Source organism: Dipodomys spectabilis, unplaced genomic scaffold, assembly GCF_019054845.1.
Source record: "Dipodomys spectabilis isolate Male_0828 unplaced genomic scaffold, ASM1905484v1 ptg000004l, whole genome shotgun sequence".
Taxonomy (NCBI): domain Eukaryota; kingdom Metazoa; phylum Chordata; class Mammalia; order Rodentia; family Heteromyidae; genus Dipodomys; species Dipodomys spectabilis.
Window position 1 is genome coordinate 3,665,927 of NW_024870681.1, and position 12,018 is coordinate 3,677,944.

The 12,018-nt window shown below is 52.9% G+C and overlaps 1 protein-coding gene across 2 annotated transcripts in view; it reads left to right on the plus strand.

The window, feature by feature from the left end:
• The window catches only part of Rab11fip4 (RAB11 family interacting protein 4), a 95,605-nt gene extending 83,873 nt beyond the window's left edge, over positions 1–11,732 (plus strand). For both annotated transcript variants that reach the window (XM_042691524.1, XM_042691533.1), the window contains 11 exons: positions 549–743; positions 1,329–1,463; positions 1,702–1,737; positions 2,306–2,405; positions 2,659–2,762; positions 3,621–3,761; positions 6,612–6,693; positions 7,226–7,363; positions 7,440–7,595; positions 8,574–8,717; positions 9,754–11,732. In XM_042691524.1, coding sequence (XP_042547458.1) covers positions 549–743; positions 1,329–1,463; positions 1,702–1,737; positions 2,306–2,405; positions 2,659–2,762; positions 3,621–3,761; positions 6,612–6,693; positions 7,226–7,363; positions 7,440–7,595; positions 8,574–8,717; positions 9,754–9,870 — 1,348 coding nt within the window. In that variant the 3' untranslated portion in view covers positions 9,871–11,732. The remainder of the gene's footprint in view (positions 1–548; positions 744–1,328; positions 1,464–1,701; positions 1,738–2,305; positions 2,406–2,658; positions 2,763–3,620; positions 3,762–6,611; positions 6,694–7,225; positions 7,364–7,439; positions 7,596–8,573; positions 8,718–9,753) is intronic.
• The last annotated feature ends 286 nt before the right edge of the window (positions 11,733–12,018 follow it).

Below are 12,018 nucleotides of genomic sequence, written 5' to 3' on the forward strand. Positions count from 1 at the left end.
GGATGGATAGATGGATGGATGGATAGATGGATATATTATTTTTTGTGGTGGTAAGGACTGAATCCAGGATCTTAAACATGCTAGGCATTTTACCATTTCAGCCACCGTATCCCCCCAATCCAGCCCTTTTGTCTGAATTTCTTTTCTGAGCTGGCCTCAAACTTGCTATCTTCCTGCTTCTACCTCCCAAGTATCTGGGATTACAGGTATATACCACCACACTGGCCCTAACTTTTTATTGATACTCGTTTTCCCCACTTGTTGCCAATATTTTCCCAAGCTTTTCGACAACTGTTTGATAGTCTATAATTTAATAATTAGATTCACTAATACTAATTAACTAGATATAATTATATTATATGTAGCTGGTTCATTAAGTCGTAACCAGTGTTGGGGGTGGGATGGGTTTGCCGTCTCTCCTGCGGGAAGTTTCTGTGGTGAGATGCTCTCTTTAGGGTGGGGCCCCCAAGGTCAGGCTCCTGCTGTCCGCAGGGCCTCCCAGCTGGGTCTCCACCCCGGCCTTACTAACTAGATGTTTTGGCCTGAAGGTCCCTGGTACACACTCCATCCATGACGACATCAGACCTCTCCACGCACTCCTCCGCCTCACTCATAAGCAATGAGGAGCAGTTTGAAGACTACGGGGAGGGCGATGACGTGGACTGTGCCCCCAGCAGCCCCTGTCCCGACGACGAGACCAGGACCAATGTCTACTCAGATCTGGGGTCTTCAGTGTCTTCCAGGTGGCCCCATGGTCTGGGATGATATATGGGGTTCAGGAAAAATGACAGACTAATGCAGCCTCATCCGGGTGGGAGTCGGGGGAAAGGTCAGGCAGGCCAGATCCTGAACTGACTGTCCATCCTCCTTGCTGAGCACGTAGCTCTGCTGCTGGGGTGTGGCCCTTGCATCCTAGTTGGGAGGCATGCCCCGCCCCCTTCCCATGTTGGGAAAGAAGCCCTTAACTGAGCCGGAAGGCTGCAGCCCCTCCTAAGGGGAGGAGGTGAAGGCTGTGCCATCTTGCCTTCCCTAGAGCTCAGTGTTAGAAGTCCTTTCAAGGAACCTGTGATCCCTTTCCACCCACCTGATTCCTGTGACCTTGACTCTCAGTTTGCCTTCCTGTTGCATGGGTACATCTCAAAGGCCTCCTCTTTGCCAGCACTGGGGAAGGATGCTTTGTTGCTTCATTTCCACTCCCCTCCCCAGGTTATTTGGTGTCCCAGGTCTTGGGACAGCAAATAAAGTAAACTCAGCAGGGTGGGGCATGACAGAGCTCAGCTGGTCAGCAACTGAGAAAGTGACTTTCTCCTCTCCCTCCTGCGGCCCAGCGCCGGACAGACCCCAAGGAAGATGCGACATGCGTACAACAGTGAGCTGCTGGACGTCTACTGCTCTCAGTGCTGCAAGAAGATCAACCTGCTGAATGACCTGGAAGCCCGGCTGAAAAACCTGAAGGCCAACAGGTGAGGCCTGGGGGCGCGGGGCAGCCCACTGTCCCAGCAGGTGAGAGAGCTACTGAACAGGGCTCGCCCTGGGGATGTTCCCCACAATGGGAAATCAAAGTGCTCCTTCCCAGGCCCAGGGGAGGTGACCCTTCTGTGAAGGGGTGCCTGTCCTGCACCCCTGTGTCCAGGCAGAGGCAGAGGAAACATCTGCCCAGAGCTGCTCTTCTCAGTGACTGTCCCCTCTCTGTCTCTCCAGCCCCAACCGGAAGATCTCAAGCACAGCCTTTGGAAGGTAAGGTACCCCTGGGAGCTGGCAGGTTGGGTGTTATCCCCATCAGCTTGTTCCACGCCACAAACCCAGACCCAGACAGCATCCTGTGTGTGGCTGAATGAGCAGAGGGTCATCAGAGAGGCATGGCAGAGTGGCCAGAGGTCTGCTTCTGCCCTGTGTCCCCTCTTGTCCAATCGGTCTCAGGCCTGCCTCTGAGATGCCCCTCGTGCCTGTCACTACCTTTTGCTGAGTCCCTGGAGACAGAGCAGGAGTCAGGCTTCTTCATGGAGGTGTCCAGCTGGGAGAGGAGAGCCTCATGGGCCAGCTGTGCACTGGTAGCTGCTGGTGATCAATTGTCCAGGGCTGCCAGGCGCTCAGAGAGGGGCCCAGCAGCCTCTCTGCCACCCCCTGTTGTGTGTGGTCAGGAGAAGCTCCTCCCTGGTTGAATAAGGGCAGCCTTGGCAGCCTTTCTGGCAGCCTCCATAGTGTGTATGGGATGTACACCCAGCCCACAGTCCTGGGTCCAGACCCCAGGCTGTCAGCGCCCATCTATTCAGCCTCCGCAGCCAGGTGCCCTCCCACCCTACAGGCAGCTCATGCACCACAGTAACTTCAGCAGCAGTAACGGCAGCACTGAGGATCTGTTCCGGGATAGCATTGACTCCTGTGACAATGACATCACTGAGAAGGTAGGCCTGGCATGGAAAAAGAAGGGACTCTGTGTGTGCATGCTTCTAGGGGGAGGAAGGGGGGGCGTGTTCCAGACTGCTTTCTGGGGACTCAGAAGACACTTGGCCCTTCTTAGGAGGTAGGAATGGGGGGCATAGATCATGGACTCCACACATACCACACATAACGGCTCTTCTCATGAGCAGTGGGTTGGCGTTGTTAGTTCTGAGACCTCTAGCCTCAGAGGTGTTTTCTCCTCTGTCCCTGCTGCAGGTGAGCTTCCTGGAGAAAAAGGTGACAGAGCTGGAGAATGACAGTCTGACCAGTGGGGATCTGAAGAGCAAGCTGAAGCAGGAGAACACGCAGCTGGTGCACAGGTCAGTGGAGCTGGCTCTGCAGAGGGCTGGAGCCCACTGCTGAGAGACCAGAGGAGAGGACCTCAGTCCCTCCAGCTGTGTGACCTTGACTCCTGATTCCCCACTAGCTCAGCAGCTCCAGGGTGGACCTAAGACAGGAGGTGGGATCTACCTCTCTCTCCCTCCCTCTTTCCACCTCCCCCTCTCCCCGCCCCCACCTTGGTCTTTTCTTGGAGTCAAGCTCTGCAGAGGGGAGTCTGTTGTGGACCAGTGGGAGGGGACCAAGCATCGCCTAAGTCCGGTCCTCTACCACATAGGACCCAAAGATGGGCCCTTTTATACATCCCGAAGGTCAGCCTTCATGAGAGACTGGTCAGTGAGCAGTACCCCAGACTGATAAAGTAAAACACTAGTTAGTTATGATGTCCATGAAGGGACCTGGGCCTTCCCGGGTCTGGCATGCGTGGGGCCACTAGCCAAGATGTGCCTATTTTTAGTCCTGATGCTCAACAGGCTGAATTGAGGGATTGTTATTGGAGGGACTCTGGCCAGGGAGGCAGAGCAGAAAGGAGAGACGAGGCCTGAGGCTGTTCATCCAGCTGTGGCCAGGCCCATGCTTCACATGTCCCTCCATCTCTGTGAGACTTTGTTCCTCCTGGGCCTTCTCCAGACCTGCCTCTCCCAGCCACGTGTGACTAACATCACTCTTGAGGTGTTATGGTGACCCTGATTCTTTGGTTAGCAAAGCTGGTGGGCCTACAGGTCTAGCAAATACACCAGAACCTCCTTCAGTGGAGTGTTAGAGGCTCTGAGGGCCCAGCGTGTCTGAGTCAGAGTAAGACCACACAGACCATGGAGCTTGCCCCCTCCCACCCCCAGAGTGCATGAGCTGGAAGAGATGGTGAAGGATCAGGAGACCACAGCTGAGCAGACCTTGGAGGAGGAGGCCCGGAGACACCGTGAGGCCTACAGCAAGCTGGAGCGGGAGAAGAGCACTGAGCTAGAGCTGCTCAATACCAGGTATGTGCCAGAACCTTGCACCCCAAAACGTGCTCCCACCCCGGCAGCTCACTGAGCCTCTTACGCTAACCTCTCTACTGCTGATACATTAGCAACACATGGTACATTCCTTAGGATGCAAAAGAATGTTCATAGTAGCTCCCTCCTAGATATTAGGAGGTAAGAGAATAGGTTTTAAAAAAGAAACCCATGAGCCCGTGGCTCATGCCTGCAATTCTAGCTACTCAGGAGGCTAATATCTGAGGACTGGGATTTGAAACCAGCCTGATCAGAAAGGTCCTCATGAGACTCTTTACCTCCAATTAACTATTCAAAAACCAGAGGTAGCAGGGCTCCAGTAGCTCACACCTGTAATCCTAGCTCCTAAGGAGGTTGAGATCTGAGGATCAGGGTTCAAAGCCAGCCTGAGCAGGAAAGTCCATGAGACTCTTATTGCCAATTAACCACCAGAAAACCAGAAGTGGCACTGTGGCTCAAGTGGTAGAGCGCTCGCCTTAAGCTAAAGAGCTGAGAGACAGTGCCCAGGCCCAGAGGTCAAGCCCCACAACTGACAAAAAAAAAAAAGAGGTGGAGCGGTGGTTCAAAGTAGTAGAGCCCTACCTAGCTTTAAGCAAAATTGCCCAGAGACAGTGTCCAGGCCCTGAGTTCAAACACATTAAAAAGAAAGGAAGGCTGGGCGCCGCTGGCTCACACCTGTAATCCTAGCTACTCAGGAGGCTGAGATCTGAGGATCGTGGTTCAAAGCCAGCCCAGGCAGAAAAGTCCATGAGACTCTGATCTCCAATAAACCACTAGAAAACCGAAAGTGGTCTGTGGTTCAAGAGGTAAAGCACTCGCCTTGAGCTGAAGAGCGAGGGACAGCGCCCAGGCCCAGAGTTCAAGCCCCATGACAGACAAAAAAAAAAAGAAGAAGAAGAAGAAATGAAGGAGGGAGGCAGGCAGGCAGGCAGGCAAGCAAGCAAGCAAACAAGCAAACAAGCTGGCTCTCTCCTCAGGCTGAGGCTTAGTCTGATATCCAGGCTTGGCACGCCCCCTGCTGTCATATCCTTCCCTAACCCTGAACATTGATATTGATAGGTTGAGCCAGGGGCCCACAGCCAAAGGAAATAGAAACCTAGAGCCTACCTAGGTTTTCCATGGGCTCCATTGCTGGAATTTGAGACAGGCAGGGCTAGAACTTTCCCTGGCTTAGACATCTGGGCTGGTTACTCATTAGCTTACAAGCCTTGGACATGTTGCCATCTCCTCCTTGTCTGTCCCACAGAGCCCCCCACCCCATCACCACCACCACACACACACCCCATGCACATAGTGAGGTTGTATGAGGCCCAATGTCACCCTCTCTGTGACCAGCCCCTGCCAGAGAAGACACTTCCTAGTGCACAGCCCCCCAGTGACTGGGTGGCTCAGAGCCTCTCATTGGAGCCCAGGCTGGGCAGGGAAGGGAGCAGAGCAGTGGCTGAGAGTTGGGGCCATGTGAGATGCCTAGAGGTACCTAGGAAGGCTCTCTCCCATGCCTTTGAGGCAAGGCAGTCCCGAGGAGACTGGGGGATCAAGCCCCAATATAGTTTGGCAAGGAGACTTCCCAGCTCCCCTGGGGCTGAGACCCACTCTGTCACCTTTGTCACCTGATGTGCATGTTAAATTTGGACTCACGCTCTAGAAGCTGCTGTTTGCTTATCTCTGAGGCTGCGATGGCTGCTGGCCCCAGAGGGGTGGTGGAGAAGAGTGAGCATGCGCCAGAGGAAGATGATCTGAAAGCCTCCTGGGAAGCTGCTGCCCTTTGCGTAACTCCAGGGGGCGCTGTTCACATAGAATTTGTGGATGTTGTTTCCACAGTCACACAGCATGCTTCATTTCTCACTTCCTCCACCAGCTCCGACCACCTTCCATGAGGGGTTTGATTTTATCTCTGGCCCTTGCTTGGGAGCCTCTCCTAGGGTAGGAAACCCCTACGAGAAATGACTGCATTTTGGCAGGGGTAATACTGCAAGATTGAATGCCAGAAATGACCCTGCCACATTTCAACCGCTCCACTCATTCATGCCCCATGAAATCGCTGGAGTACCAAGTACTGAGTACTGAGTACCATCTCCTCTGTCACTTTGGGGCAGCCCTTCATAAACACTGCCACAGAGGATTGTTACCTCCACACTAATGCTGAGATTGGGAATGGGCCACAACTCTAAACAGGAAATTTATTTTTGTTTCTACACAGCTGATGCACATAGCCTTGAGATAATTTTAGGCAGTGTTGAAAATTTGTACATGATATCAAGTTTCCTGGTATTGAACCTTTAGCTTGAGGTATCATGTCAGTACTCAAAAAGTTTCTGAGGTGCTGGGAATGTGGCTTAGTGGTTGAGTGCTTGCCTCACATGCATGAAGCCCTGGGTCTGATTCCTTAGTACCACAAAAAAAGAATAAGCCAGAAGTAGTGCTGTGGTAGAGTGCTAGCCTTGAGTGCAGAGAGAGGCTCAGGGACAGTGCCCAGGCTCTGAGTTCAAGCCCCAGGACTGGCAAAAAAAAGTTTCTGATTTTGGAGCAGTTTGCATTTGAGGATTAGAAATTTATAGCCTGTGTAAGTGGAGATATGGCTTAAGGGGTAGAGCACCAACTTTAAGTTAAAAAGCAAGTAAGACAGTGAGGACCTGAGAACAAGACATAGTACCATCACTCCTCCCCCCCCCCCCCCCCAACACACACACACACATACACATACACAAAACTGTGTTTTCATTTGAGACATTTACCCTTCTCTTCTCTCGGTTGATTTCTGGTATGGGTCATCATTCTCTTGTAAGACACAGCCATTCTAGATCTCTAAGACTTCTGTTCTTCTTCCCCTAGGGTACAGCAATTAGAGGAAGAAAATACTGAGCTTAAAACAACAGTGACGCGGCTCAAGTCACAGACAGAGAAACTGGATGAGGTGAGAGGCAGGTCCCAGCAATGCTAGGTCATTGGGGCTTTTCTTTTAGTTTCTGAATGTCTGAAAATGCCCTACCAACCAAATCAGAAGTATGTGAATAATGACTCATCTTTCTGAATTTCCAATTTTCCAAGTTTTCTATGGTGAATATGTAATACATATGTAATATACATATATACAGTACAGAAGGAATAGATATAATATACATTTACACACGTATAACATACATATATATGTATGTTATATATGTATATTATATCTATTCCTTCTGTATGGGGAATTGCAGTCTTAAGAGAGAGCAAAAGGGGTTAGTTTCTATTTGGACTAACAACTTCTATTCAGTGACATCACTGAAGGATTTCAGAGGACTGAGATGTTTCCAGAATCATAGGGGACCTAGCTGTTTCTTCAGATCAGGACTTGGAGGGCTCTGTCCACAGGGGCTGGGCTGCCTCTCCATCCGCCATACCCATGCCTAGTATAATGCTTTCCTCTGGGAATTTATCCCTCCAACCGAGTCTCCCTGCTCCAGGAGCGGCAGCGCATGTCCGACCGGCTGGAAGACACCAGCCTGCGGCTCAAGGATGAGATGGATCTGTACAAGCGCATGATGGACAAGCTACGGCAGAACCGCCTTGAGTTCCAGAAAGAGCGGGAGGCAACACAGGAGGTGGGTCCCAGGCCTGGGGCCCCCAGGGCTGCCCTCAACATCGCCGCTCCCGCCAACCAGCCTGTCTCCCTCGCAGCTCATTGAGGATTTGCGTAAGGAGCTGGAGCACCTGCAGATGTACAAGCTGGACTGCGAGCGGCCGGGCAGGGGCCGCAGTGCATCTGGCCTGGGCGAGTTCAATGCCAGAGCCCGTGAGGTGGAACTTGAGCATGAGGTCAAACGGCTGAAGCAGGTGGGCCCCCAAACCTCACTGTTCGGAGGCTCTGATGAGGTACCCAGGTCAGCTATGTGGGCTTGCTGCACAGAGGCCCCTGGGAGGAAGCCTGGAGCAGCTGCCTCCATGTTTCCCCTTCCCCTGTCCCATCTCCTCTCGTCAGCCTGATTGCAGGGCTGACCATCCAGGCCAAGCTTTTAACTCTGGCTGTGTCCAGTGGATCACAAGCTCTCTCCTTTGTGTCCATAAGAAGGCACTCCTTTCCTTAATGCTAGGGGTGAAGATGAGACTCAACCAGCTGCAGATTTGAGACTGGCTGGGTTGGGTTCTCTTGGAAATAGCCCCCAAGCCTGAGGCCCCACTTCATATCGTTCCTGGAAGTACTCTGGAGTAAGGGATGGGATGAGGAAGGGCACTGAGGCAGCCAGGGAGTGCTGTCCAGTGAAAGCTCAGCTCAGCTCGGCCCTGCTCTAGGCCAGAGGCAGCAGCACTCTGCCCTGAGGCAGAGGTACTGGGAACCATTCTCCTGCCAGGGATTCTAAAACAGCCTTTCCTCCATCTACAAGCAGCAGCATAGTCCCAGGTGTGAGCCTTACAGGCCTGTAGGCAAGAGCTGGAGAATGGGGCTGATGGACCCTGGAGTCAGCTATTCTCAAGAGCAGTGCTTCCAAACAGATCCTACTAAGCAGGGCTGCAGAACCTCCCTGAGGGAAGAGGCAAGAGTGTCAGCCCCCTCCAGGCCAGCCAAGCTCCTGACTGCTAACGTGACTGCTGAGCAGGGCTGTGACTACCCCCTCCAACACTGAACTCATGGGCACCCCTGTTCCTAGACCAGGCCCTAGTCCTTCCAACCCTGAGGACTAGTAAAGGCCATGTCATCTACAGGCCCCTGCACTGGCCATGACTCCCAGTGAAGGGGCTGAGGGCTGTTGGCGGTGGTGGGGTAGAAGTAGCTTCCAAAGGCTCTGATGCATTGCCTACACACTGTCTCTGCAGGAGAATCATAAGCTGCGGGATCAGAATGATGATTTGAACGGACAGATCCTGAGCCTCAGCCTCTACGAAGCAAAGAACCTCTTTGCTACTCAGACCAAAGCCCAGTCTCTGGCTGCAGAAATTGACACAGCCTCCAGAGATGAGGTAGCCACCGCCTCTCCCACAGAGGGGAACCTGGTCCCCCACTCCTCACCTATGGGACCATGAGCCCCAAGCTGCTCAGAGCCCAAAAGCCAGACCAGGGCCTGGCCTGAGAGTCCACACCCACAACTACTGGAGGACAAGCAGAGCTGAGTGCGAGGTGGCGTGCAGGGCAGGGCCTCAGCTTGAGTCCCTGTGGGAGCAGCCGCTTTGCACATAGTCCCTTAGCCTCATAGCGCTGGGGTTTTAGACACACTTCCACATTACAGACACAGGCTGTGGGGGAGAGGGTCCAGGGCTCCAGCACCAAAGCTGAGTCTTTGCCACAAAAGCCTGGTTTTATTTTCATGTGGTTTTATTTTATTTTTTTTGCCAGTCCTGGGGCTTGAACTCAGGGCCTGGGCACTGTCCCTGAACTTCTTTGGCTCAAGGCTAGCACTCTACCACTTAAGCCACAGCACCACTTCCAGCCTTTTCTGTGTATGTGGTACTGAGGAATCAAACCCAGGGCTTCATGCATGCTAGGCAAGCACTCTACCACTAAGCCACATTCCCAGCCCCTCGTGGTTTTTATCCTTCCCTCTGTCTGTGACTTGGGGCTTCTGGCCTCAAGGATGTCCAGGGAGCTGGCACTAACCTCAGGCCCAAGGCAGCAGGTCAGCTACACTTACAGGACACAGCAAGGGTTCCCCAGAGAAGGGCAGAGCTGGGGTGGCCGGAGCCATTCTAGGCAGAGGGAAAGCTGGCAGCATCACAGTCATCCTGGCCCTGGGACTGTACACGTCAGTCCTAGTTATAAATGTCTTTGGCCAATGTTTTCTGCCTTTATGAAAACTTCCCCCACCTGGCCTCCTCAGATTAAATACATTGCCTTAGACTCATGCCTTGGCCTCTTAAGTGCTGAGGTTAGTCTGCAGCCTGGTTCCCAGGGTCTCCTGGGCCCACTGGAAGCCCAGCGATCTGGGCTTCATTGCAGCCCAGCTGGGCTGACATCTGAACCTCCCTTGCTAGCATCTGACCCCCTTTCCTATTCCTTCAGCTAATGGAAGCCCTAAAGGAGCAGGAAGAGATCAACTTCCGACTGCGGCAGTACATGGACAAGATTATCCTGGCCATCCTGGACCACAACCCCTCCATCCTGGAGATCAAACACTGAGACAGGGAATGGCTGCAGGGCGGCCTTGGAACCCTAGGACCAAGAGGCAGGCGTGCCCAAGGATGCAAGCCAGGGCCCCACACTCACACTCACACTCCCCATGCTTTCTGCTGGAGCATGTGTGGGAGCTCATGCGTGGAAGCAAGGTGTGAGCATGGGGCCGTGGGTGGACGTGCACTTGGTGGCTCCTCTGCAGGAGTCAGAAGGTCCTGGAACTGCGAGGTGCAAGGTGTGCTCTCAGGAATTGCTGTCACAGAAAGAACTGGAAGTGTGGATCACAGATACTGGATAAAATGACTACCTCTGAGCATCAGAATCAGAAAACACTCTAGGGAGTGTGTGTGTGTCGGGGGGGGGGGGGGGTATTTCTTCCTCTCCCCATAGGAGTTATGAGCTGCTTCAGGAGTTTGGGTAACCTCTTTAGCCACCTTTCACTCCCAGGTGTTGAAGCTTCAAGAAGAGAAAGGGGTGCAGGTGTATGGGGTCCAGAGGATGCGGGTTTATGGAGTAGCTGGCATGAGCCATCCTCAGTCGAGCCGTTGACATTTGTAGTTTTCTGTGTCCGCCCATCCTTGCGTACCTACCTCCGCTTCCAAGTCTGTTTTCGGTTCATCTTTATGACAGGGGTAGAAGGATGGAGTAGAAAGGAAGGCCAAGAAGAAGGTGGGGCTGGGAAGTAGCTGAAGCAGGTGCTGACACCGGGTAGCCCAAAAAGTGACTTCCCAGGAGGATCGTGGCTCGCACAGCTGCATCTTGACACGTGCACAGCCAACCTGATGCATCCCGTCCCCACCACCCCACATCACCAGCCCGGGCTCCACGCCACCTGGTGAGGGCAAGCCTTGCGATGGTCTCAAGCTTGGGCTCTGCTGCCAGGTAGTCAGGTCCCTTCACTGCAGCCTTAGGAGTATCAGCCTTTGGGCTGCACTGGTGGGGAGAGCTGCAGGCCACACTGCAGGGAAACCTCAGTCTTCCATCCTTCTGACCCGTGGTGACAATTCCCATGGAGACCCCTAATGGGATCTTTTCTGGGCAGCTGGGAGTAAACAGGGCACTGACCTGGGTTTTCCACTTCATCTCTGTTTTATATGGCTTCTCATTCTTCTCCTCACCCCAGAGCTCTATCAACATGTACATTCTCATTTCCTCCCTTGCAGTTTCTTGTTTCCTCCGGCACCTCTAGTGTAAAATGGAAGGTTCAGGCACGTTGGGAGGGACAGAGTGGTGTTTGCAGAGTAGGGAGGGGCGGGAGAGGTGAGGAGGGAGGCAGGATGGAAGCTGGGCAGTCTTTCTTCCATTCCAGATGCTTGAGCTTTGGAGCTTGTGATTTCCTTTTAACCACATGGATGGGGTTGTCTCATGCTTCAGAGAGTGGGTTGTGCTGGTCCGCTTAAGATGAGCTAAGCCACATGAAGACAATGAGGTAAAGGGTCTATTCTGGGGGCTCACTCAGGAAACTGTGGTGTTCTGCAGATGTAGGCAGAGATGGAGGGTGGAGAAGTGGGGTCTTGAGAATCTGCCAGTAGGAAGGAATGGGAAAAGAATCATGGCAGGAGGTTGGTCTGGGTTATTTCTGAAGGCTACAGAGGCAGCCTAATCAGAGTCCTGCTCCTAGGGCTTTGCCCAGGCACCAGCATTTTCCGTGTCACCTTGTGGATGCTCTTTAGCTGTGCAGGAAGGGATTTCTGGAGAAGGCTGTAGAGGATGGAGTTACATAGAGACTCAGTATAGGAAAGAATTTCCACCAGGTGAACAGGGAACAGAAAAATTGTCTCCCTGTAGGAGGCTCCACTGAACAGACTTTTCCAGGAAACACCAAGTCCCCTGTAGACTCAGGCAGGTGCCAGAGGGGCCTCTGGAAGATGGCCATTTCTTTTCTTTTCTTCTTCTTTTTTTTTTTTTGGTGGGTCATGGGGCATGAACTCTGGGCCTGGGCATGTCCCTCAGCTCTTCAGCTCAAGGCAAGTGCTCTACCACTTGAGCCACAGCATCATTTCCGGTTTTCTCAGTGGTTTATTAGAGATAAGAGTCTCACAGAGTTTCTTGGCAGAGCTGGCTTTGAACCATGATCCTCAGATCTCAGCCTCCTTAGTAGTTAGGATTACAGGTGTGAGCCACCAATGTCCGGCTTAGAAGATGGGCTTTTAA